This window comes from Festucalex cinctus, chromosome 13 (assembly GCF_051991245.1).
Source record: "Festucalex cinctus isolate MCC-2025b chromosome 13, RoL_Fcin_1.0, whole genome shotgun sequence".
NCBI lineage: Eukaryota > Metazoa > Chordata > Actinopteri > Syngnathiformes > Syngnathidae > Festucalex > Festucalex cinctus.
Window position 1 is genome coordinate 7978259 of NC_135423.1, and position 22903 is coordinate 8001161.

General features: G+C 41.3%; 4 protein-coding genes across 6 annotated transcripts; 2 read left to right on the top strand and 2 right to left on the bottom strand.

The window, feature by feature from the left end:
- Positions 1 to 916: 916 nt before the first annotated feature.
- Positions 917 to 3987, top strand: otol1b (otolin 1b). The gene is made up of 5 exons (XM_077541676.1): positions 917 to 1001; positions 1254 to 1636; positions 1715 to 1804; positions 2857 to 2928; positions 3038 to 3987. The coding sequence occupies exons 2-5, from the start codon at positions 1267 to 1269 to the stop codon at positions 3913 to 3915; spliced, it is 1410 nt and encodes a 469-aa protein (XP_077397802.1). The 5' UTR covers positions 917 to 1001; positions 1254 to 1266; the 3' UTR covers positions 3916 to 3987.
- Positions 3988 to 4569: 582 nt separating this feature from the next.
- Positions 4570 to 11615, bottom strand: LOC144033504 (high affinity immunoglobulin gamma Fc receptor I-like). Its single transcript, XM_077541667.1, has 6 exons — positions 11499 to 11615; positions 7705 to 7766; positions 7577 to 7612; positions 7182 to 7460; positions 6414 to 6686; positions 4570 to 5626 (listed from the first exon to the last, which is right to left on the bottom strand). The coding sequence occupies exons 2-6, from the start codon at positions 7727 to 7729 to the stop codon at positions 5355 to 5357; spliced, it is 885 nt and encodes a 294-aa protein (XP_077397793.1). The 5' UTR covers positions 7730 to 7766; positions 11499 to 11615; the 3' UTR covers positions 4570 to 5354.
- rabgef1l (RAB guanine nucleotide exchange factor (GEF) 1, like) lies at positions 8612 to 16841 on the bottom strand. 2 transcript variants are annotated; one of them, XM_077541664.1, is made up of 9 exons: positions 16684 to 16841; positions 16150 to 16335; positions 15245 to 15417; positions 14976 to 15160; positions 14279 to 14360; positions 14055 to 14187; positions 13439 to 13530; positions 12879 to 13135; positions 8612 to 12033 (listed from the first exon to the last, which is right to left on the bottom strand). In XM_077541664.1, the coding sequence occupies exons 2-9, from the start codon at positions 16320 to 16322 to the stop codon at positions 11623 to 11625; spliced, it is 1506 nt and encodes a 501-aa protein (XP_077397790.1). In that variant the 5' UTR covers positions 16323 to 16335; positions 16684 to 16841; the 3' UTR covers positions 8612 to 11622. The 2 variants fall into 2 exon arrangements, with proteins under 2 accessions (XP_077397790.1, XP_077397791.1); XM_077541665.1 differs by lacking the exon at positions 16684 to 16841 and adding an exon at positions 16470 to 16666.
- Positions 16842 to 18716: 1875 nt separating this feature from the next.
- On the top strand, positions 18717 to 21523 carry LOC144033508 (caspase recruitment domain-containing protein 18-like). 2 transcript variants are annotated; one of them, XM_077541674.1, is made up of 3 exons: positions 18717 to 18862; positions 19500 to 19794; positions 19884 to 21523. In XM_077541674.1, exons 1-2 carry the CDS (start codon positions 18856 to 18858, stop codon positions 19784 to 19786), a joined length of 294 nt encoding a protein of 97 aa, XP_077397800.1. In that variant the 5' UTR covers positions 18717 to 18855; the 3' UTR covers positions 19787 to 19794; positions 19884 to 21523. The 2 variants fall into 2 exon arrangements, with proteins under 2 accessions (XP_077397800.1, XP_077397801.1); XM_077541675.1 differs by having other exon boundaries at positions 19500 to 19789.
- Positions 21524 to 22903: the final 1380 nt, after the last annotated feature.

A 22903-nucleotide genomic window follows, 5' to 3' on the forward strand; every position in this document is an offset into this window, starting at 1 on the left:
CCTTTTTACACACTTTGTTGCCATCAGTCCTCTCCGTTTCCCCAAATTCCATTTCCTTCCCTTCTGTCATGGATCCCTCTGAGGGTGTGGGGGGTCTGCCAAGCCGAGCGTGCCCACCACTCAAACAATCACTGGCAATGAGCGGACAGTTCAGGCGGGGCAGAAAAGCAACCATCAACCAGAACAACATCAACATCATTCACTAATCGTATAAGCAACAAACATACAATCTCGCAGGGCTCATATGCAAAAAAGTCAACAGCAGCCACCGCACAAGCCTGAAAGATGTGAAAGCGATAAGCAGGTGCCTTTGACCAGGAGCTCAAGTTTGGCAATGGCTGATTAAGGAGATTAGTAGCGCTCTTTGGGTTAGCTAGAACTTTCCTCTGGACGCTCACCAAGAGCCAGAAGAGATCTTCATCCTGTGGAGTTTTTAGACAAATCCACAAATTTGGAAGCCTACAATAGTCTGACTGTTTGATGTGCTTCTTGAGGACAAGCAGAAAAAAACAACAACAAAAAAACGGACGGATGTTGAGCAATGCAAGACTTGCAAACTACACACAAAATTTGTGAGCTTTAGTGGCCTGGCCGTTTTCCCAGGAACCTTCTTTACTCTGCTTTGTCCCACCTTGAGAGCATGCTAGCTGCTTGGCCGTTGGAAGAATGCCCTTCAGTATCGGGTGACCCATCGACCAAGGGCCTTTTGCTACACGCTGAGCTCACATTGAGTGGAGTGCTCCTGGCGGCTGCTCGTATCCCGTGTCACAAAAGCACCTTTCTGCGCAGAGAATGAGGCCACTGCTCAGTGGTTCTGCTTGGGTCCGATCCAGCCTCTACCCTCGTTAAGATTTCAGACCACCCTCCCCCCCCCCCCCCCTTGTTCTTCCAGCAGACAGCCTTCATTGGTGGGCTTGTTCTCTTCTTGCGGAGATCAGATGGACCTAAGAGCACCCAGGGATGACTCCAAGCTACCGTCCATGCCACTTATGCAGAACTTGGTGAGTCTTTGTTATATTAGGTTTATCTGTTAGCACATTCGCTGCAACAAAGATCCATTTTTATTGGGCTGGCAGTAAGTGAGTTAAACTTTGGTATATTGGGTAGTTTTCATTTCACTCCTGTTTATCATTTTGGATGCTGGTTTTAAAAAACATGGTTCTTTGAGTGTCGCACTGAGGGATTCAGAAGCAGGGTCGAAATGTGTTGACTCTTCAACATTCTATGTCGTTCTAATGGTGATCCATTCTCAGATCTCACTCAACCATGAGGCTCACCACCAGTCAGTGGACTCTTCTAGCCATCATCATGGTGACACTCACTACGATGTCCTGCATTGAGGCCAAGACCACACCCAAGCCCAAGTACCAGTACACCAAGAAACCTCTCTCTCAGGTCATGGCGCACAACCCCGGCACAGCAAAGACCAAGACGGGCAACATCCCTCCGGAGCCTCAGCCGTTGCCTACCTACCCCAGTCATGCCTTGCCTCAGGATCACGCGTTGAGCACAGAGCCACCCAGCGTAGGCCCTGACAACTACACCCTGGATTACAGCGAGTGTTACTACAACTTCTGTGAGTGCTGTCCACCTGAGATGGGACCGCAAGGGCCAAAAGGAGACAATGGCCTGAGAGGTAATGAGATGCAGAACCTCTTCCATTAAGTTGCTTTGATTTTCACTTTCTTCTGCATTTTAAACTTGACGTATGTAGGACCACCGGGGGAAAGAGGCTTTACTGGATCTGCTGGCTCACCTGGATTACCGGGAACAAGCGGTTTTAAGGGGGTGAAAGGAGACAAAGGTATTCCATTCCAATTTCTAAAACCTTTGCTAGCTACACTAGCATGCCCACCTACATACTGAATTATTGGTAGGTAGCATTTCATGGAGCTCAATCCTAACTGCCCCATAGACTGATTGGATATTCAAAAGACAAAATTTGGATCAATCATGCAACTGAATGTTGAACAGGCTGGAAACTTGGATAGGACTAAGGGAGCAGTCCTAATATGGTTCAGGTCCCATTTGGAAGAAAGGAGCTATTTTGTTCCCATTGGAAATTTTGAATCTGATCAAATGGCCATGACATATGGGGTCCCTTAAGGATCAGTTATTGGACCTCTTTTGTTCAGCATATATTTGCTACCCTTGGGTCAGATTCTTCCGAAGTTCAATGCTGACTACCATAGATATGAAGTGTCCTCAAATGACTACGGTTCAATTGAGGTGTTATGTTGGAGTCACAGCCTTTAAAACCAAAGACCAAGTCTGAAACCTTGTCCTGATAGATCCTGATCTAATTTTGAAGTGTCAAAGCAAATCAACTGCTAGAACAGCCTTCTTCCAGGTAAAAAAAAACAAACAAACATCCAGGGCGAAGGGTTTCATGTTCCAAGCAGGCCAGGGGAAGCGCATCCATGCTTTCATCTCCTATTGTCCTGGTATTCTGACTAAAGTCCATCAAATGAGCAAGAAACAGTTGCAGCTCATTAAGAATGGTGCAACTTGGGTTCTGAACACAACAGAGATCAGACTAGGTTACTCTAGTTCTGGTCTTTACACTGGCTGATAGTCAACTAGAGCAGTGGTCCTCAAACCTGGTCCTCGGGGACCACTATCCAGCCAACACAGGTGGGAATCGTTATCAGGCTTCTCCAGAGCTTGCTGATTAGCTGATTCATATGAATCACCTGGGTTGGTGTGCCGAGACATGGAAAACAGGCTGGACACCGGCCCCTGAGGACCAGTGTTGGGGACCACTGAACTAGACAATAGATTACAAAGTTCTGCTCCTGGTCTATAATGTTTGGTAATTTCAATGCTTTGTCTTCTTCCTGTATTTCTGTTCACTAGGGGACAAAGGCGAAAGGGGAAACTCTGGCCCAAGTGGATATCCAGGAATACCAGGGAAACCAGGGCAGAAAGGTACAGGATTTTGACATTCCTGAATATGTGGTAGTAATTAACACGTCTGCCACAAAATTCTGCTGTATATTAAGGATGGAGAGTTTCTAATAACTGCCTTTACTCACAGGTGATGTGGGCATGAAAGGAATGAAAGGTGAGTTGGGCATGCAAGGCGTCAGTGGTCAAAAAGGCCAATCTGGACAGAATGGGACTGCTGGTGAGAAAGGAGAACCAGGCAAAGAGGGGCCGCCCGGACCCCCTGCAATTACTCTTGGCCCTAAAGGAGATAAGGGTGATAAGGGAGAGTGTGGCGTATTTGGGGAGAGGGGGCCAAAAGGTGATCACGGAGACACTGGCTCTCCGGGAATCCCGGGAGCCATGGGAATCCCGGGGATCAACGGCAAGCACGGAGCTCCAGGTCCTATTGGCGTCCGAGGGGATCCTGGACCCCCTGGAGCGCAGGGGGAACCTGGGGTGAGAGGGGCACAAGGTCCACAGGGTGTTAGAGGGGTCCAGGGGCCAAAAGGGGACCGAGGTTACCACGGGATGAGAGGGGAGCGAGGAATGCGTGGTTTCAAAGGAGCGAAAGGTTCAGGCATTCCTCAGAAACGCTCAGCCTTCAGCGTCGGCATTTCCCCGAGAAGATCCTTCCCACCGTCCGGCTTCCCCATCCGCTTCGACAAAGTGTTCTACAACGAAGAAAACCACTTCAATGTCACGAGCAATAGCTTTGTGTGCGCCCACGCCGGCGTGTATGTCTTCTCCTTCCACATCACCGTACGGAATCAACCCTTGCGCGCCACGCTGGTGGTGAACGGCTCGCGGCGGGTCAGGACGCGGGACTCGCTCTACGGCCAAGACATCGACCAGGCGTCCACGCTGGTGGTGCTGCGATTGGCGGCGGGCGATCAGGTGTGGGTGGAGACCCTCAGAGACTGGAATGGGGTGTACGCCAGCAGTGAGGATGACAGCATCTTCTCCGGATTTCTACTTTACGCGACCTGATTGTGAACATGCCGCGGGGTGGCGGTGGACTGCGTACGCATGAGCACTCTTCGTGTACTGTAATTCGTGGTGAAAGTAATGATACAATTCACTGACTATTTAGGTCATTGTCATTGTTATGTATGTACAAATCTATTTTCATTCATGCCTTTCAATAAAGATCCTTTTTTTAAAAGTCTAACAACTCAAGCCAGTTATTTGTGTCAACAAACCACACTTTGTGCACTTTATGGATGGTACACATCCTTGACTCATTGAGCCATTTTCAGCAGTAAAAATGTAATATTTTGTATCTAATATGGTAATTTCAATATTTTTCATGTACAATTAGTACCTTTTAAATGTATTTTTTTTCTACTTGCTGTGGGCTGATGACATCACCTCTGCTGAGGAAGTAGGAAACGACCAATCATGGCTCAGTTTACTGACCAAACCCAAAAAACAGGTGAGCCATGATGATTGGCCGTTACCTTACTTATGACATCATCAGTCGACAGCAAATAGAAAAATTACTTTTGAAAGGTATTGCTCTTCAAATGCCAGGTCTTTGTTATACAAATAAATACACCAGGAGAAATACTTTCAAAACTTTAACCAATAATGTGACCTGTAACTTACACATACAACCCAATTGGAGAAAAAAAAAAAAAAAAGTAACAGCTGAACTTTATTTTGAGTTAATCAGATACACTTGCAAACTCTGATTTCACATGAGTCTTGAATGTGATTGGTTAATTCTAAATACAGCCACATCCCAGATATTAAAGATATCAAAGGGTGTGTACGCGTGTGCAACCCCATCATCACAATTATTTTTAGTTGCCATCTCAAAAATATTTTTTTTTCCAAGTGAGATGTACAGGTTAATGGTCACATTAATTAGTTAAAAAACCCAAAAAAAAAAAACCAAAAAAAAAAAAAAACATTGACCATATTTATCTTGGGCTATAATTTATATCACAAAAACATGGCATTGGAACAGGGGTGTGCACTTTTTAGATCCATGCTGATGATGTCTATTAATAAACATTTTTAAATCATTACATTTATGATAGTGTAAGATAACTATTATGAATATCTTTGGAAATGTGTAAATGATATGCTTATTAGTGGGTTAAGGATTAGTAAACAACAAATATAAAAAAATATATATATTTTTTTTTAATTCAGAACATTGGCTGTCATTGACATAAAATTGTCTTCACCACCACAAACAGCCAACAAAATCGAACAGTTCACAACCCAAAAGTCAACTATAACACTATGATCTCGTTAATGGCATTGCACAAATGTTGTTGCAGTTTAGACACATTTTAGCAAAGGTTTACAGTGAATGGATTAATTTCTATGAATATAATGAAAATAGCATGTGTGTCAAATAAAGTCTTACATTATCTTCAGGCCAACTTTTCGGCATATTACTACTTTCATGTCCTTTGTCACACTTGGAACGCTTCAGCCTCACTCCGCCTGGAAAGGCCAAGCTGGGGCACGTTGACCTTGCATCTGTATAGGCCCGGTTTCCGTTTGACCACGGAAAAGTTGTCGGACGAGGCCAGCCCCAACCAGGTGTCTTCCTTGTAGAAGTAGTAGTGTATGGGTGGCGCCGGAGCACGGGCGTTGTACTGGACACGGCAGGTGAGCTGCATACGACCCGGCGGGAGCGATTCGTCTTCTGTGACCACCTCCAGCACGGGCTGTGTCAGAACCTCTGAGGGAAAATAAGCGTGACATAAATAAATATAAGGGGAGCCAATGTGGGCCTTTGGTTGGACAGTGGTTCGTTCACATAGTTCACAAGGTTTTTCCTGGCTCAAATTGAGACAGAGGTGGGATCACCCTGACTATGACGGGTGACGAACGATGATGACAGGTATCGTTATCGGTGCCAATACCAGTCAAGGCTATTCTAGTTAACAAAACTAAGGAAAAAACTAAAACTAAAATTGAAAAAAGCATTTTTTTAAGGAAATAAAATAAAAACGAAAACTGAAATTACATTTTATGTTTACAAAACGAACTAAAACTAAGTATAATTATAGCAAAAATGTCCTTTGTTTTAGTCTTTGGCAATTAATTTAATGCATTAGCCTTTGGGGATGAATTTTAAATGTGATTTTAAGTTGATTTATGTTGATATTAACCGGAATAAGGACAATTGAAAGCGTGTCCCACAGAAGTGACATCATCTAGCAGCAGCCAATAGAAAAGTACCTTCATATGGCGTCGCTCGCATGTTTTTTTTGTGTTTGTTTTAAATATTGTGCATAAATAACATTTTTAAACTAAAACTAATACTGAAACTAACTAAAACTAACTAAAATAACCAAAACTAACTAAACTAAAACTAAGTGTTTATTAAGTAACTAAAACTAACACAACCACACTGAAAACTTATCAAAACTAACTAAAATAAAAATTTCAAAAGTATAATAACCCTGATACCAGTCTTTATTTATTTTAAGGTATCGGTCCTCAAAAAAACAGCACAAACTCACCTGAGACGTTCACTTGAACGTCAACTGAAATCACCGAATGGGTTTGCCTGCTGTCATCCCAAGACGCCCTGCACGAGTACGGTCCTTGGTCCTCCGTGCTCAAAAGGGGCAAGCGCAACTTTGGCTTCACGCCGCTTCGCCTCATGACTTCCACGCCACCTTTGTACAAAATCACCTCGTGGGGTCGGGGGCGGCCGCGGAGGCGACACGTCACGTTCAAGGTCTCTCCGACGAGAGCCGGAAGCTGCGGGATGTGGAGGATGGCCCAACCGCCTGAAGAGAGGAGCACAGAGGACACATGAGGAAACATACTCAAAATCATACTCAATTCTAGGCAGCACTCGAGCTGCATTTTTTTTTTTTTTTTTTTTTTTTTTAAACTAATCCTGTCAAGGTTACAAAAAAATTTAAGGCAGCACTCCAGTAACATTTTTGGAACAGGGTTGTGCTGTGTTGTTGTAGCAGCCACACAATAAATAGTTACCAATCCAGACTAGAAGTTAACAAAATGTGAATAGTTCTAGGTGTCACTCGAGCAGCATTTAAGAGCATCTGGAATGTCTTGAGACTCATTGTTGTAGTAGCTTGACTTCAGAGAGTAATAACAACACACCTGAGAGGTTACAAAACCAATCTACATTCTAAGCAGCACTCGAGCAGCCTTTTGGAGCACTTGGAGAGTCTTTAGAGACTTGTTTAATCTGCCTGACAACAGTTACCTTACTCCAGCAAAGAGATGACAAAAATATGCTTTCAGGTGACACTTACCGTCCACATTTATTTCCACAGGTGTGCTTTTGAGTGTATATATGTTTCCCACCGCCGAGTCTCGGACTCCTCTGCACTGAAATGCTCCATTGTCGTTAAGAGAGGCCCTCAGGGTCAACATTTGCGTGCGGCACCCGAGCTGCTTGGATCCTTTGAACCACAAGTAATTCCAGGTCGACTTGTTGCCATCGGGAATTCTGCATTTGAGCTGGACATGTTCCCCAGGGAAGACTCGGGAATGTTCCGATACCAACTCTGCGAGTGCTCCATAGGAGGTCACTACACAGGAAGGGGGGGGGGGGGAAAGGAGTAGAAATATAAACTAGGAAGAAAGAATGGTGAAAAATATGAACTGACCACTATCATGCCCAAAGAGAATTCAAATCATTTCATACCTGCAGGGACTACGAGTTGTGGTAGTGTGGAGAGAACTGAAACAAGAAAGACATTTGAGCAATATATGAAAGATTCAATATATAATAATAATATAGAATGTCATTTGTCTTATATTAGGTACACTTACCAAGACAGAATATCGCTGGTATCATTGTGACTTTTCTTTGCTGTTTTCTTGATGGGAGTCAACTTTTATTCAAAAAATGGAGGGAAGTGAAAAATGTTTTTTTTCTTTTTCTTTTTAAGCCCATACCGTGAAATACAGGAGTTCCTCTTTTGTCTCGTTTCATTTCACTTTTATCCGACAATTGCATTAATTGCAGCTCATTTCCTTTTATTTACAGGCCACAAGAATACATTTTGGAAAATTGTAGCACATTACAAAACTTTAGTGGCGTAGAAAATCTGTATTGTCATATTTACAAGGCATGTTTGTGTTTTGTGTGTGTGTATATATTAGGGATAGACCGATTATTGGCCGGGCCGATTATCGGCGCCGAAATGACAAATATCGGTATCGGCCTTTTTACCAATCTGAAGGCCAATAAGGCGGGTATTTCGAACATGTGACAATTTTTGACTGTCTGCAAGGATCTTTTGAAACTTTTTATGAACCCTGATGAAACGCCAAATGAGCTACGTTCGCATGTATTTGTAGCACAGTGAGATACAGGAACTTTTCATTTATGGATCTATTTCAATTTCCACTTTATAAATAATGATGCTGACACTGGGAATTCCCTACACTAAAAAAAAATGTTGAAATGTTGGAAAACTTTATTTACAGTAGAAAACCTTAGGGAACTATTTACTTATTTCATATTTATTAATGTAGCTTAACATGCCGATGACCCTGGAAGCTCCCTGCAATTATGTTAGTCCATATTTCTCAACATCAGTGACTCGTTTAGTATTTCCCCAAAAATGTAGAAATAATTTGAAACCTTATTCTATCTGGGCTTGCACAATCGCAGCTGCTTGTGTGAGAAAGCAGTGTGAAAAGTACAGCGTAAGCAAAAAGTGTCCACCCGGGGTGTTCTCTCAGATTTTATTAATTATCATCGCTAATCATACATACACACCCAGCGATGCAAATGAAACAACTTTCCCCCAATAAGTTATGTTTAAATAAAGATAGTATCAACTTAGCATCGCCTATATGATACAATAATAAACCTATAAGTATGTTTGAAAACTATCAGTCAACACACTCAGCCACAACATTTAAAAAAAAAAAAAAAAAAAAAAAAAAAAAAACTTACAAAAATATCATACTCCACTGATAAAATAGGGATGCAACGATACCGGCAATATCGTGATATTAAAACTGCCACAAGATATCGTTGTCGTCATGTCACGCTGTTCGTTTGTGCAGTTCTAGCACCCTCTGGTGGCTAGATTTCTTTTTTTTAAGTGCAGTTTAATTTTCACAAGTCTTTCACCCTGCTATGTTTAAAATCCACGCTAGTGGTCAGATGAAGGTGCACGTAATATGCTTTTGAATCGAGTCAATATGTAAAGGAACTCAATGTGTGCTTGGATTAGCGAGTAAGTGCTTCAATATTAATTATTATTCAAGATTGTAGGTTGTTTATACATTGGTGTAATGTACAAAAGTATGAGCTCATTTTTTTTTGACAATATTGTGACCTTTTTTTGCATAGCAAACCTTTCCACAATATCATGATAATTATCGTATTGTGACCTTCATATCGTGGTAATATCGTATCGTGATGTTCAGATATCGTTACATCCCTACTGATAAATTAAAATACTAATAAATAAAAGGTCATTAAATGTGAGCATTACTATATTTGTAAAGGCATTTTTTTTTTTTTAAGATTCATTTCTGATATTGAATCTCAATCGATTGTGCAGGTGTACTTAATGTTGTGGCCAGTGCGTGTTGACCTTAACTCAAGCCTGTTCAGTTTAAAACAAGAAAAATAGACCATATATGGCTAAAAAATAGTCATATGAAAATGAATCAGATCGAAATATTTCACATACAATGTCCAAATGAATGGATGGTGCCATGACATGGCACACTTGAAAATACAGTGTTTGCGCTATCCTTCATTAGATCATCTTTAAAATCATAAAAGTGCATCTCTCCATGTTCAAATTGCTTGAAGGCATGCCGAGGAGGGTTTCCGTTACAAACGGCTCGCCACTTGTCACGCCTGCTAATTCAATCGGAAATGAGAACACCTGCCCGTACGCGCCAGAATAGGATTTACGAGGGTAGTAACTCGACCTGAATGTAAAAAAAAAACATCTCCATGCAACGCGCATGCAAAAACGCACATGTGCAAATGACTATCTTGTTCTAAGAATTGGTCTTGAACAACGAGAACAGTGGAAACATCCAAATTTGAACACATCAAGCCTGTAAAAGCGGGAACTGTTGATTTTCGGCGAAAGATGAGGTACAGCCTTATTTTGAGATTTTTCTACTTCCTGCTTTTGTTTCTCTTCCTCAAATGGTACAAATCAACTTTTTATACAAGGACTTGAATTTTTCTGTGGTGTCGATACGAGTCCGCGTTTAACAAGGTGCACCGAGTGAAGACTTGGACTGCTGCGTTAGCTTCACATGCTAGCTGCCGACATGAAGCGCTGGAGTGTTTGATCTTCGAGTTGCTTTCGTATTTCAAACGCGAAAATTTTGGTTTCAGAGGGACCCAAATCTCGAGAATGTGATCGGTCTTTTGAGGTTCCACTGCATTAACAGATACAGCGATGAGGTACTCTGGATGTGTGTGGCAGGAGAGCTCGCTAGCCTGATGCATCATGGGAAATTTAAACCAAAAACAGTGTAACACGACGGAGATACGACAGCATCAGTTTTTGATCTTTTGTTAAAATACCCTAATCATAAAAAGTTAGGTAGACTCTTTGTGGTGATATTTCGGGATAGACTGAAAATGCATGATAACCTTTCACAAGTGAACTTAATTTAGCCTTTGTTGAAACATTTGAATGTCCATGTTGGCTGTTAAATGTTTCACTTTATTATGGGTTAGAATTTTTCATTATAGTATTGTTTTTATTTCATTTTGACTTAGTTTTTAGTGTATTTTTTATTTTTTTTTTAAGTTTATCATTACATTTTTTTAAAGTATGAATAATTTGTGGAGAGCAATAATATATATATTAAAAAAAATGGCCACTGAGTTTAACGTTAACTACAATTCACAAACAATTCCTTGTTTCTACTGTACGGTCATGCCAATAATAGCAAAATATATATTTCAAATAAACCATGAAAGCTCATCATGTAAGAAATTAAAGATGAAAGACCATTTTTGCTGTAAATACGGTTTATAAATATAAAATTTGAGTAAGTTTTTTTTTTTTTTTTTTAAAGTCCTCTGGTTTTTATTTTATTTCTTTAACAATTTATTTTTTTCAATTTTAGTTTCCATTATATTGTCAGATCTCTTATGATAAACTTGTTCAGAACTTTTTTTGCACAACTTAATGATATGGCGATACCGTGATTATTGATATATTGGTCAGGTAATAAATCCACGATAACCTATGATAAAATTACTCAAGACATAAACTGATGTTGTTGTTTTTTTTCCAATGAGAACACAATGAGAACTGAAACACAATATTAAAATTGGTGTCTTCTTTACACTTCACATTTTAGTGTATTTTTTTTTAAACAAATACAAAGCAAATTGTTTTATTTTATAAAATGTCACAATTTTTTGTGTAACATAGCAAAAGTAAAATGACCTAAATATTAAATCCAATTAAATCAATATTAATACCCTCAGAAATTGTGCACTTCAAAGTTAAACATGGCATTCATAAGTTCAGACCAAGAACAAATGAAGTTCTACTGGAAAGGTTCTAATGTCATTTTAGAATAATCCTGAAAACTTTTTGAAAAGTAGTGTCTGTCCTTACCTGCACTAGTGGTTGTTTAGTGTCGAACGATTGCCCGCAGGTCAGGGCGTAGTCGTACTTCTAATGTGGCGCCATGGCGGGTTATTTGGAGTTTCAGGCCTTCTAATTAAGAGTTCCTCCAGCATCAACCAGCAAACACTTGCGGCGTCAGCGGCGGCGGCAGGTGCTCGCTCTCAACGTTGTCAGAGTCGATAGCCGAGGAAGCCGCCGGCGGCGGCGGCGCAACAACTACGGAGGGGCCGGGCGCCTCCAACGTGTCCAGGACGCTCTGTACCTTCTGCTCCACTTCGTCCGTCCAGTCGATGAGGTCGCTCTCCAGCTGCCGTGCTCGCTCCATCACCAGCTCCTGACGCTGGCCGAGGCCCGTCAGCAGGTCCAGACGCTGGTGCACCTGGCCGAGCGCGCTGCCGCTCGCCAGGGGGCCACCGCCGCCGGCGGGGGACGCTTGGCCCCCAGACATGTAACGGTCGAACTCCTCGGCGGTCATGTTGAGAGACTTGCCGTCCAGCTTCTCGATGAAGGCCACGGCGCAGCACTGCAGGGAGAACGCGTTCGCGATCATCATTTGCTTGCGACCACCTTTCACTCATTCAAACCCAAAAACGTGTAAATATGTTTTTTTTTTAATACTTTGTCTTCTCCCAAAAAACATTTATACGTTTTTCATGTTTTTTTTATGCTAGAGCATACAGAAGGCTATGATACAGCTTTTGACCTGAAGAGGTCCCTTAAAGCAATGGTAGTTATTACAGAAAACAGCCAGCAGTTGGCAGCAGAGTATAAGAGCTCAGCCAGGGCCGTGTTGCAACAAGCTCTTTTCACCACTGCTTTCAACAAGTTTGTCATAATGCTAATTTCTGCAAAACAGAAACAGATACAAATACACAATTTTTCCTGATGAAAGAAGAGACTCTAATCCTTCTTTTGGCAGGTTCCATGTTTTTATAGCAATAGTACCGAATAGGGCTGCACGATATTGGAAAAAAAATTAAAATAAAATAAAATAAAAATAAAAAAGACATTGCGTTTTTTTTTTTTTGGCTCTGCTATATATTGCGATATTAAAAATGGAACAATTTTCACCAGATGACTTAAATAGCTGTTTGGGAAGAATTTGTTTAATTCACCATGACACCATTGTATTCACATAATATCAAACGCACAATGCATTTGGTTTCCGTTGTAATGAATGGAGGTAATTTTTTCAAATTTTTTCAAAATTTTTTGAATTTTAGTTTGAGTTTTTTCGTTAGTTTTAGTTCACTAAAATAACCTCGCCCATGTCACATAACAGATTTTGTTTCAAACATAAATCGATGACATTTTTGCAATTGAGTCAAGTGAGTCTGTGGGAGTGTATTGATGAGCGCATTCGCTAACCAGGTTGGTGAAGTAGTAGCCATCCTCTCCGGTCATGAGCCTGCTGGGGTTGCAGAAGCGAGTGATGTACTGGATGTTGGACTGAAGCCGCGGCGGGTTGGCCTTGAGCACGATGTAGATGAGCGTGGGCAGGAAGTCGTCGGCCGACGCCGCCTCTTTCTTGCTGATGCGGATGGCGTTGAAGATGTGCTTGCTGCAGCGCGTGACGCACCCCAACTTGTCCTTGGGCACCCGCTTGGAATCGATTTCGATCACGTCTGGGCGAGAAGCGGGTGTTAACTGAGGCGACGGCCAAAGTGCGGGGCCGCGATTTTGTTTGCACGCCGGTGACATATCCTGAATTTCTACACAAAGCGCCGACTAACCTGTGCTTGACCTCATCATCTAGTCAGAATTACAGTTAAGGTCATAAATATCATTCATGCATCAGTAAGTGAGCATTCTTGTGTTATGCGATGATGTATTCTGACGCTGCAGTGCAAAATTGCACAGGTCGTGACCTCAAGACGTTGGAATTTGGAAACCCACCTGTAGTATCTCTACATGGGTGACGGACTCACCTGTGATAGCTTTAACAACACTGTCGGAAGCCTCGGGGATGTCCTCGTCAACAGGAACGCCCAGCATGTCAATGGTGACCCAGTGCAAGGCTCTAGGAAAAAACAAAAAACAAAAAAAGAAGTCATGGATACTACAGAGTCAAACGCGAGGATGCTGGCCCCAAGCGAACAAAATTAACATCTGCACTTAATTTGCACATTTTGGTCTTATTGTTTAACGGGGAAGGCAATATCTAATAAATATGGTATTGTGGCTAATACTGCATTAGTTAAATTAAGCAGCAAAAATGCAGCCGTTTTTATCCATTTCAAGGGGCGGCCATTTTGCCACTTGCTATTGACTGAAGATGGCATCACAGTTGCTCAATCACAGCTCAAAATCGCATTTCACCCAAGACCCTGATATGGCCAAGTGCTATTGCAAATGGATTCTCCCAATCAAACAGAGGTAAAAAGCACCAATTGGCACCAACAATCAATTTAACCTGTTTGGAGAACATCATCAAAGTGTGTCCTACTGTTCGTGCGCATAATGTGACTCTTGACACTTTGATTGTAATATTCAGACCTGAAATAATCACAGTTTGAATGACGGTTGCGTCTTCTGTGTACAAACCTGATCCTCTTCTGAACTGCCAGGTCCTTCTTCTCATCGTCGGAAGTTTCCGGACAGAAAACCTCCTTGTACAGACGAGTCGTCACATACCGCTCCACTTCATCCATGATGCCCTCGACGTACTCGGTGGAGCCTAAGAGCAAAAAACGTCCACATGATGAGAACGGCACATGTAAAAAAAAACCTAAAATAAAAGGATACAACACAAGCATGCATTCTGGTACCTTTGAATTGAGTGTGAAGGCGTTCTGAGAGACTCTGGTAAAAATCCTGGACGCATTCGGACATGTCCTCAACACCCATGTCCTAAAATAAGAGAGACAAGATGGCAAATGACTCCTGAACTCATTAACTGGCAGCCATTTTCACCAGAGAAACCCCCTTTGCTCCCGGCTGTTTTACTGGATTTGAACTGATTTTTCAAGGCCCACAGAATATTGTGTTCTATTGCTATAAAAGCATAGAAAGAAATATTAGATCTCTTCTTTCATCAGGAAAAAAAAAAAAAAGCGCTATTTCTATCTGTTTCCGTTAAGCAGCAAATAGCATTAGAACATAGTTAAGTTTTATCATTATTCACAAATCTGTTTAGAGTTGTGGGTAAATCAGCTTGTTTTCAACATGGCACTGGCTGATGTCATACTCTGCTGCCACTTGCTGGCCGTTTGTGTCATTACTACCATTGCACCATTGCTTCACCCATTCTCTGCAGTTCAGAGGCTGCATCAAAGCCTTCTGTGTGCTGTAGCATTTTAAAAAATTAAATAAATAAATAAATAAACGTATAAATGCGTCTTTGGGATATGTGAAACATTTAAAATAGAATGTATGTATACGTTTTTGGAGCAAATGAGTTAATGTTCCCATAAATCCCGACAAACAAGTCTTTTATGTGGCAATAGGATGCTGGAGCTCACTCACTCGCTTGTAGGCCATGCTCTCAGTGAACGCGCGGCACTGTTTGAAGATATGCCGGCCGTATTTCAGAGGCTTGAGGAAATCGATGAACTCCCTCGTGGCACGGTCCGTGTCGGCGGAGGGGGGCCGGCTCGCTGTGGAGCAGGAGCTTGGGCTGGATTGCGCATCCAAAGGGGCGGCGGGGGCATCTCAGGTGGAAAAACACATTTTGATGTTTTCATCTCATCTTTGAGCTTCTTGTGTAGGCAAAATAGTATACAGGCATACCTTACCTTTCTTTGGCGGTATTTTGATGGAGGGAGTGAAAAACTTGGTGACGCTGTTGACCTTGCTCGACTTTTCCTTGGTCTTCCGTTCCTCAAACTTGCCGAAAGGTGCGACAGCAGGCTGCGGCTGGCTCTTCTGATGTCTGCTTGCATACGCTTCCTCTTCCTCTCTCTGTAGCCTGCGGCAGATGAGAGTAAAGCACAAGGGGGGTGTTGATGAACGGTCACAGAACAGAAGTGTCCATCTTGGACAAATAAAACATGTTTTTTTCTCATACTATTTACATATTTCCAATTGATAATAATTCACTTCATGATGATTCAGAAAATAAATCAAAAGAATGCATTCCATAGTGGGCGGCACGGCGTTTGCTGGTTAGCACGTCCGCCTCCCAGTTCTGAGGATTCGGGTTTGAGTCCAGGCTCCGGCCTTCCTGGGTGGAGTTTGCATGTTCTCCCCGTGCCTGCGTGGGTCTTCTCCGGGCACTCCGGTCTCCTCCCACATTCCAAAGACATGCATGGCAGGTCAATTGGGTGCTCCGAATTGTCCCTAGGTGTGCTTGTGAGTGTGGATGGTTGTTCGTCTCTGTGTGCCCTGCGATTGGCTGGCAACCAGTCCAGGGTGTACCCCGCCTACAGCCCAGAGCTAGCTGAGATAGGCTCCAGCACCCTTGTGAGGAATAAGCGGTCCCTAGAATAAGCACCTAGCCTAGCTGTACATGAATTGATTAAGCCTGCTTAAGTAAGGTATGAAAAGTCTTCTGTGACAACCACAAAGGTCAGCTACCATCAATCAATTAAATGTCTTGAGAAATGAGCGGGATGAATAAGAATATTCACAGGCATCTCCTGTAAGGAATCCCTGAACTAATATCGTCTAAGAACTCAAAACTTTACGATGGAAAACAAACCTCTCAGCCAGAGCCCAGTCGTCCTGGATCTGTTTTTGCTTATCTCGCTGGTTTTCCTCTCGCCAGCACTTGGAGCACAGACCCTGCCAAGCTGTGTTACCATAAAACCCACATCCTTTGGGACAAAGCAATTCGGACTGGTCAAGACGAATCCGACGACGCTGGGCCATCATCCTTCACAAGAGCCTGTGGACACGGAGAAGCCAATATTAATACAACCAAACTATGATTAGCGTTAACTCGTTTCTGAATGAATCCAACTTTCGAATCAGCTTGATAATGGTTAACGTCCACGCTTCGTCAGTTTCAAAGTGACAAACCTTCAGATTACACTCGGCTACGGATTCAGAGACCTTCATTGTTGTTGGTGAAACGTACACCCAAACTGTAAAATGTTTGCTTCACACCGAGCACTCTCATGTAAACTAGCTGATCTGTGGCAGGCTAGCTCCCGTAGCTAAGTACAAAGATACCCCTTGACAACGAGCAACAATGTCATTAAAAAAAAATGACGTGTGATTTCTGCCGACGTACAGTATTATTCGCGGGACGGGCAAAGCTGTCACTTAACGTCGCTCCTGCTCCAGGCTGGTGTAATGTGGAGTTGTTTACATTAGTTAACGGATAGTTCCGTCACACGAATAGAATCAGCCATTTTGTCGTCTGAACGTCCTTTTTCTTCTCATGTCACATAAAGATGAAGTTCAATTGCACATCGCCATCTAGTGCTTGGTAGTGCGACAGTTTTTCGAACGTATCACGGACCGGTTTATGTTGACAAGTATTTTTAAGCGCCGATTCCGATACTGGAGCAAAAAAAAAAAAAAAAAAGAAGAAGAAGAATAAAGAAAGAAAGAAACTAAAAAAAAACACAACAAAAAATAAACTTAAAAAAAACCTTTTGATTAAACATTAAAATTACCTTCATGCTGAATAATGACGTCTTAATAAATGGGAGCCTACAATCACAATGTGATGTCCACAGACTGTATACTACATAAAACATTTACACAAAACATAAAACAAAAACAATGCTAATAAAATATAATAATAAAATGATAAATATCCTGAACACACCCCAAAACCAAACAAAATACACGATAGCTCCCTTCACCCAACTCACAGCTGTCGTATGTCTGTCATTAAATTACACTAACGATAAGTCGTAGTTGCAGTAAATGTATGTAGCCTATATGAATAAAAAACATGAAATAATAAATTTAAATTACTGTAAATGGTATGACAAAATCCGTTAGTAACCGTCGCCCCTAAAAAGGTTTATTATTCCCTATACATTACTGTAGATGCCACAAGATGGTGGCACAACTTTTTAGAACTATTTTTTTTTTCTTTCACCCACACAAGTTTACATTATGTAAGCGATATGGTCTCCCAGGCGAAGAAGCGAACCCACACCAATGGGCACCAAAGGAGGTAAGTGACGGTTCCACTCCTCCACCTGGAGCCCATAACTAGTTTTTTTTTTTTTTTTTTTACCAGCCACTGACGTCAGCGGTTTATTGGCGCCAAGATGCCACAAGATGGCGGAGGAAAACCAAACAAAGCTGTCTGTTGTATTTTATTTTTACTGTCTTCTCTTGTAACTTAAATATATGCAAATCCCTGGCGTCAGGCCGAAACATTGTATGCCACTTTTCATAAGAACCCCCCAAAACGGCATTTTTGTGCAACATTAATGAAAGAGAAAGCCATTTTCAATACTTTTGACTGGTCAATAATTTGTAAAATAAATAAATAAATAAATAAAATAACTTTTTTAAACATTTTTTTCTCTCTCACTGTAAACTGTGGGGAGCTGGTTTACTCCAGAAACATGTATATTGTCAATATAGATGAGGAGCTGTTATATCAAAAACAGGATACTTACCCATAAATTAGAGTTAGGATATGTTTATATTTTACTATTGCAGTCTTTTCTCCTTTGCATAACTTTTATTAGATTTGGTTTATTCACTGACTATGCAATTATTGGCACGGAAAGTACTCCCAAACCATGACAGACTAACTCCACTCATTTACTATGATGATCAAATTGGATTTTCTCCCTCGCCCCCAAAATTTGTACTATGACATATATTTTCGGTAAAAGTAAAATTAGCGACAGTGGCGTGTCATGTGATAATGATATTAAACACAGCACTTAGTTGTTGTTTTTTTGTTTTTTTGTTTTTTTGTTTTTTTTTCCTTCACGTGGGTGAGGCCGTTCCCGGGTGACCTTCAAACTTCTTTGCTGGTTAATGGCGGCAGATAAGCACAAATACAGTCAAAAATAAGTGAAAAAAATTATACATTTTCGCCCTTGTTATCTTTAGTAAACCTTGTCAACTTCCAGCACTGATAACTTCAAAATGTTCCCCCACCCGTCTTCAAATAAAATACCATTAGCTAGGGATACTTGCAGACGACAGTTAATGTCTGCTTACTGTAACTTATATATACAATCCTCTCCTGTGAGTTTGGTTAAGGAACCAGCAGAACACTACAGCATGTGTTTTTGGTTAGACTTCCTTGTCAACCCCCCCAACCCTACCCCTCCTCCATTCTCATTGGGGAGGGACTAAAGGGAGGAGAACTTGAACTTGAACATATAGCCCAGAAGCTCAAAACTGTTAAAACTGTCGTGCTGAATACAGAACTCTTCACGTACTTGTCCACGTCAACAGGAAGGATTTTTCTTGAACAGCAATGGCCGGTAAGTCATACCTCGTGTGAGCTTTATGACATGATAAACGAGAGTGGTCTGCATGCTTCAGCATGAATGTGAAGGAGGAAATAACAACGATGAGGTTTGACCCTACATGACCCTCTTCATTCTTTCGTTTTCACTCTTTTTAGTCTTGTGCTCGAACTGCCAAGACAATACCATTTTTTTTTTTTTGCTTTATTAAATAGTGCTTTATTAAATAGTTAGTTAATTATTAAATAGTGTACAGTGGGAGTTTGTTTTCACATTGTGCCCCACACGATTAATGATTAGCCTCCAAGGTATAGAGCATAAAAATACTTTTACAGTCAATGACTGGTCGAAACTTCCTAGACTTTCACTGCAGCGGCCATTACTTGCTACTTTCGCTTTCAGAAGACAAACTCTGAGTTGAATACGATGACAACTAGCCCTGCTCAAATGTCAGTCACAATAGATGCTACTTAGCTTAGCTTTTTTTCTTTCTTATGCTTTCATATCTGGACATTGTGTGTGAGTCACCAGAGCCCAAATCCGATTCTGAACTGAGACTGAATTTAAAAATGGTCGATAAAATTAACACTAATGTGCATGCATTTCTTGACATAATTGTATATATTTTTTCTCCTTTTTTCTTTTCTTTCAGCACAACTTCTTAACGTCAGACCAGAATTTGTGGACAATGTAACCGAACCGGTGGTCACTCAACTTCTGGATGACGTTCGTCAGGACGGCATCTTAAGTAAAGGCGAGGTCCAGTACATACGTCAGGCCAACAACTACACGGCAGACCGGGCACGCGACCTCATCGACACGGTGACCGGGAAAGGCGACGAAGCCAGCGTGAAGTTGATCAAACACATTCAAATCAGAAACCCTCATCTTGCAACGAGTCTGGGCCTCAACTTGATAGAATCTATGGACATGCGATAAGGAGTGAGGTTTGCTTGTTTTTTTAAATCGTGCATAGCACTCATAAATAACAACCTGTTGCAGTTCTATTTACTGTACGCTTCTTTTCTGATTGCAGGCTGTTTCTCCAGAATGACAGACAAAAGACCAATCGCCAGGAAAATCTATTATATTATTATTTTCAATATTTTGTCATTATTACATTGTCCTTAAAATCCTGGCATTAATTGTTGCATGTTCCAATGCTGTCTTCTGCGACAATCTCAGCAAGGCCATCTGTTTTGTTTTTGTTTTAAATCTGTGTGGCTGTCATTTACTGTTTTCCCAGAGAAAATAATCCTGCTGTTGTCAATCATCCTCTGTCACGTACTAACTATTTGACACGACAAGGTGAGGTAGGACTCAGACGCAGGATAAAGGTAGGCCACCAAGGCAACAGGTTTATTTCCGGCCAACAGCTGTCTCCTCTCAAACTGAGAGGAGAACGGAGAGTCAAAAAAAGTGGAGAACAAAAAGCGCTCCACTGGGGGGGAAAAAAACAAACAGGCAAAAGGTACAGGGGACAACAAAAAGCGCTCCGCTAGGGAGGAAAAAGGGCTCAAGGCACAAGGGGTAACTAAAGGCGCTCCGCTGGGGAGGAAAAGGCACAAAAACAAGGCAAAATGACAAGGCACCGGGAACAAGGACATGATTACTGTGGGACGCTTCCATGCACTGAGATGTGACACTTCGGCAACGGAGGTGAGAATGCAGGTGGCTTTTATTGTGGCTTGATTGGTGGCAGGTGGTGATAATCATGGGCGGGGACCGGTAATGAGTGAGCGGCAGGAAGGGCAAGTGACCTGGGGTGAGAGGAGAGTTAGATTTTCAGGGTAACACAGGAAACAGGGACACAACAATAAAAGCATGGATCGCCACGCCGGTGGCGGCGTGACAATATTGAAAGTTGTCAAACAGGTCATTCACAAGTAGGGAGGCCGGGGCATGTTGTATCACTTTTTATGCTTTTATCTATTTGTTGGAATCAATACATCATAAATAAATAAAAGATAATAAGCGGTCAAGAAAATGGATGGATATACCAGAGGTGTGTGTAAAGTGTGTGGATAGTTGTTCGTCTCTGTGTGCCCTGTGATTGGCTGGCAACCAGTTCAGGGTGTACCTCGCCTACTGCCCGAAGCCAGCTGGGATAGGCTCCAGCACCCCCGCGACCCTTGTGAGGAGCAAGCGGATGGATGGATGGATGGATGGATGGATGGATGGATGGATGGATGGATGGATGGATGGAACTCCACTTCTTTACCTCATTCACTGCCTTTGACAAGTATACTTGTCAATTGTATTTTTTAGAGCGGTGCTAAATGGGGGCGAATCTGAGCATGCTCCACTGTAAATATCAAACTTGGAAACAACTTTACTGATGCCCAACCACCGGTAGATGACATCATTGCCCCATTTTATAGGAAATAAACACAGTTTCAGAGTCCATGGGAGAAATGGCTGTATTTTGGCAAACCTACATTTTTCTGCTGTCAATTATAAAAGAACGGGACGGGACAAAAAGTAGGGAGTCTATTCTGTTATTTGGTAGATTCGGTTTATATATAATTATTGAATGTAATATCACGTGAGTATTGGAAATGTAAAAATTTTCTATAATGACTGGCAGTGAATGTTAATGTGACTATACCACAGCACGGTACCCACAAAGATTTATTCAAAAGTTGATCTCAGAATAAAAAAAAACATTTAAAAATACGCTCCCGCATTTGGAATGTGATTTTAAGTACGGTAGGTTTATTTTGATATTAACCGGAATAAGGACGATTGAAAATGTTTCACACAGAAGTGACGTCATCTATCAGCAGCCAATTGAAAAGCACCTTCCGATTTAAATATTGTGCACGTCATACACATTAAAAAAAACACACAAAAAAAACTAATGCTGAAACTAACTAAAACAAAACATTTATTAAAAAACTAAAACCAATACTGAAACTAACTAAAACTAAACAAAAACTAAGTATTTATTAAAAAACCAAAACTAATACTGAAACTAACTAAAACTAAAGTAAAACGAAGCATTTATTAAATAACTAAGACTAATAAAAACTAACAGAACCACCCTGAAAACAAATGAAAACTAACTCAATTAAAAACAAAACTCAAAACGAAATAAAAACTAACTAAAATGAAAAATTCCAAAACTATAATAACCCTGTGTGGGAACCACATTACTGTAAGAATCAGTTCTTTCAGGTGGTGGTCCCTGAACTGGTACGAGGCTGCATAGCGCACCCACCCAACTCCGCTTAATAAAATGGTTTCTGATCGGGAAGACACATCAGCAGCCCCCATCCCCTTCCCGTCGATGACAAAATGGCTGCCGGTCTCACTCAAAAACATTTTTGCACTCACATCTGTCGCCACGTCATCTCCTCCTAGCCCCAGCTCCTCCTCCTTTCAGGGGAGGGGTTAGATGACGTCCAAACTGGTTCCGGTACTGGTAGGGCTGACGTGAAAGAGAGGAGGAGTTGATTCAGTTGAAGAGATTACGCTTGCTATTGCTGACAGGATCTTTTTACCTTTTGCCCGTCATAAAATGTGATTGAAGGGTTACCGTATATAGATTAAATATTAATTCAAATTGGAAACATACAGTAATATATTGAACCTATTTAATAAGCATTTATACAGTATAGTACTGATATAATTACAACTAATAATTATATAATTACTTTTATATATTTGTGAAATCCTTCACAATATAAAAAAAAAATGACTGGAGGCATGACATAGTGCGAGTAACTGTTGTGGTCTTTCAGTCTAATGCAGGGGTGACCAAACTAAGGGCTGCGGGCCATTTGCAGCCGGCCATCCATTTTCCAGCGGCCCGTGCCATATACTAAATGCAGTATTGATTGATTATATATATATATATATATATATATATATATATATATATATGTAAAAGGGGTGTCATGCGATTAAAATTTGTAATCATAATTAATCGTGTGACTTCAATAGTTAACCCGCAATTAATCCCAAATTTTATACCTGTTCTAAATGTACAATAAAATGTTTCATATTCTTATAAACATAAAAATGGAAAAACAAAATGTGAAACTGATAAAAATA

Excerpts from the sequence above, each read along its gene's own strand:
- otol1b (XM_077541676.1), top strand. The coding sequence starts at position 1,267 with ATGAGGCTCACCACCAGTCAGTGGACTCTTCTAGCCATCATCATGGTG. Across the intron at positions 1,637-1,714 it reads AGGAGACAATGGCCTGAGAG|GACCACCGGGGGAAAGAGGC; the intron begins GTAATGAGATGC and ends TGACGTATGTAG. Across the intron at positions 1,805-2,856 it reads GGGGGTGAAAGGAGACAAAG|GGGACAAAGGCGAAAGGGGA; the intron begins GTATTCCATTCC and ends TCTGTTCACTAG.
- LOC144033504 (XM_077541667.1), bottom strand. The coding sequence starts at position 7,729 with ATGATACCAGCGATATTCTGTCTTG. Across the intron at positions 7,461-7,576 it reads ACAACTCGTAGTCCCTGCAG|TGACCTCCTATGGAGCACTC; the intron begins GTATGAAATGAT and ends CTTCCTGTGTAG. Across the intron at positions 6,687-7,181 it reads TGTGGAAATAAATGTGGACG|GCGGTTGGGCCATCCTCCAC; the intron begins GTAAGTGTCACC and ends TCCTCTCTTCAG.
- rabgef1l (XM_077541664.1), bottom strand. The coding sequence starts at position 16,322 with ATGATGGCCCAGCGTCGTCGGATTCGTCTTGACCAGTCCGAATTGCTT. Across the intron at positions 13,531-14,054 it reads GCAGTTCAGAAGAGGATCAG|AGCCTTGCACTGGGTCACCA; the intron begins GTTTGTACACAG and ends GTTTTTTCCTAG. Across the intron at positions 12,034-12,878 it reads GCTACTACTTCACCAACCTG|TGCTGCGCCGTGGCCTTCAT; the intron begins GTTAGCGAATGC and ends TTCTCCCTGCAG.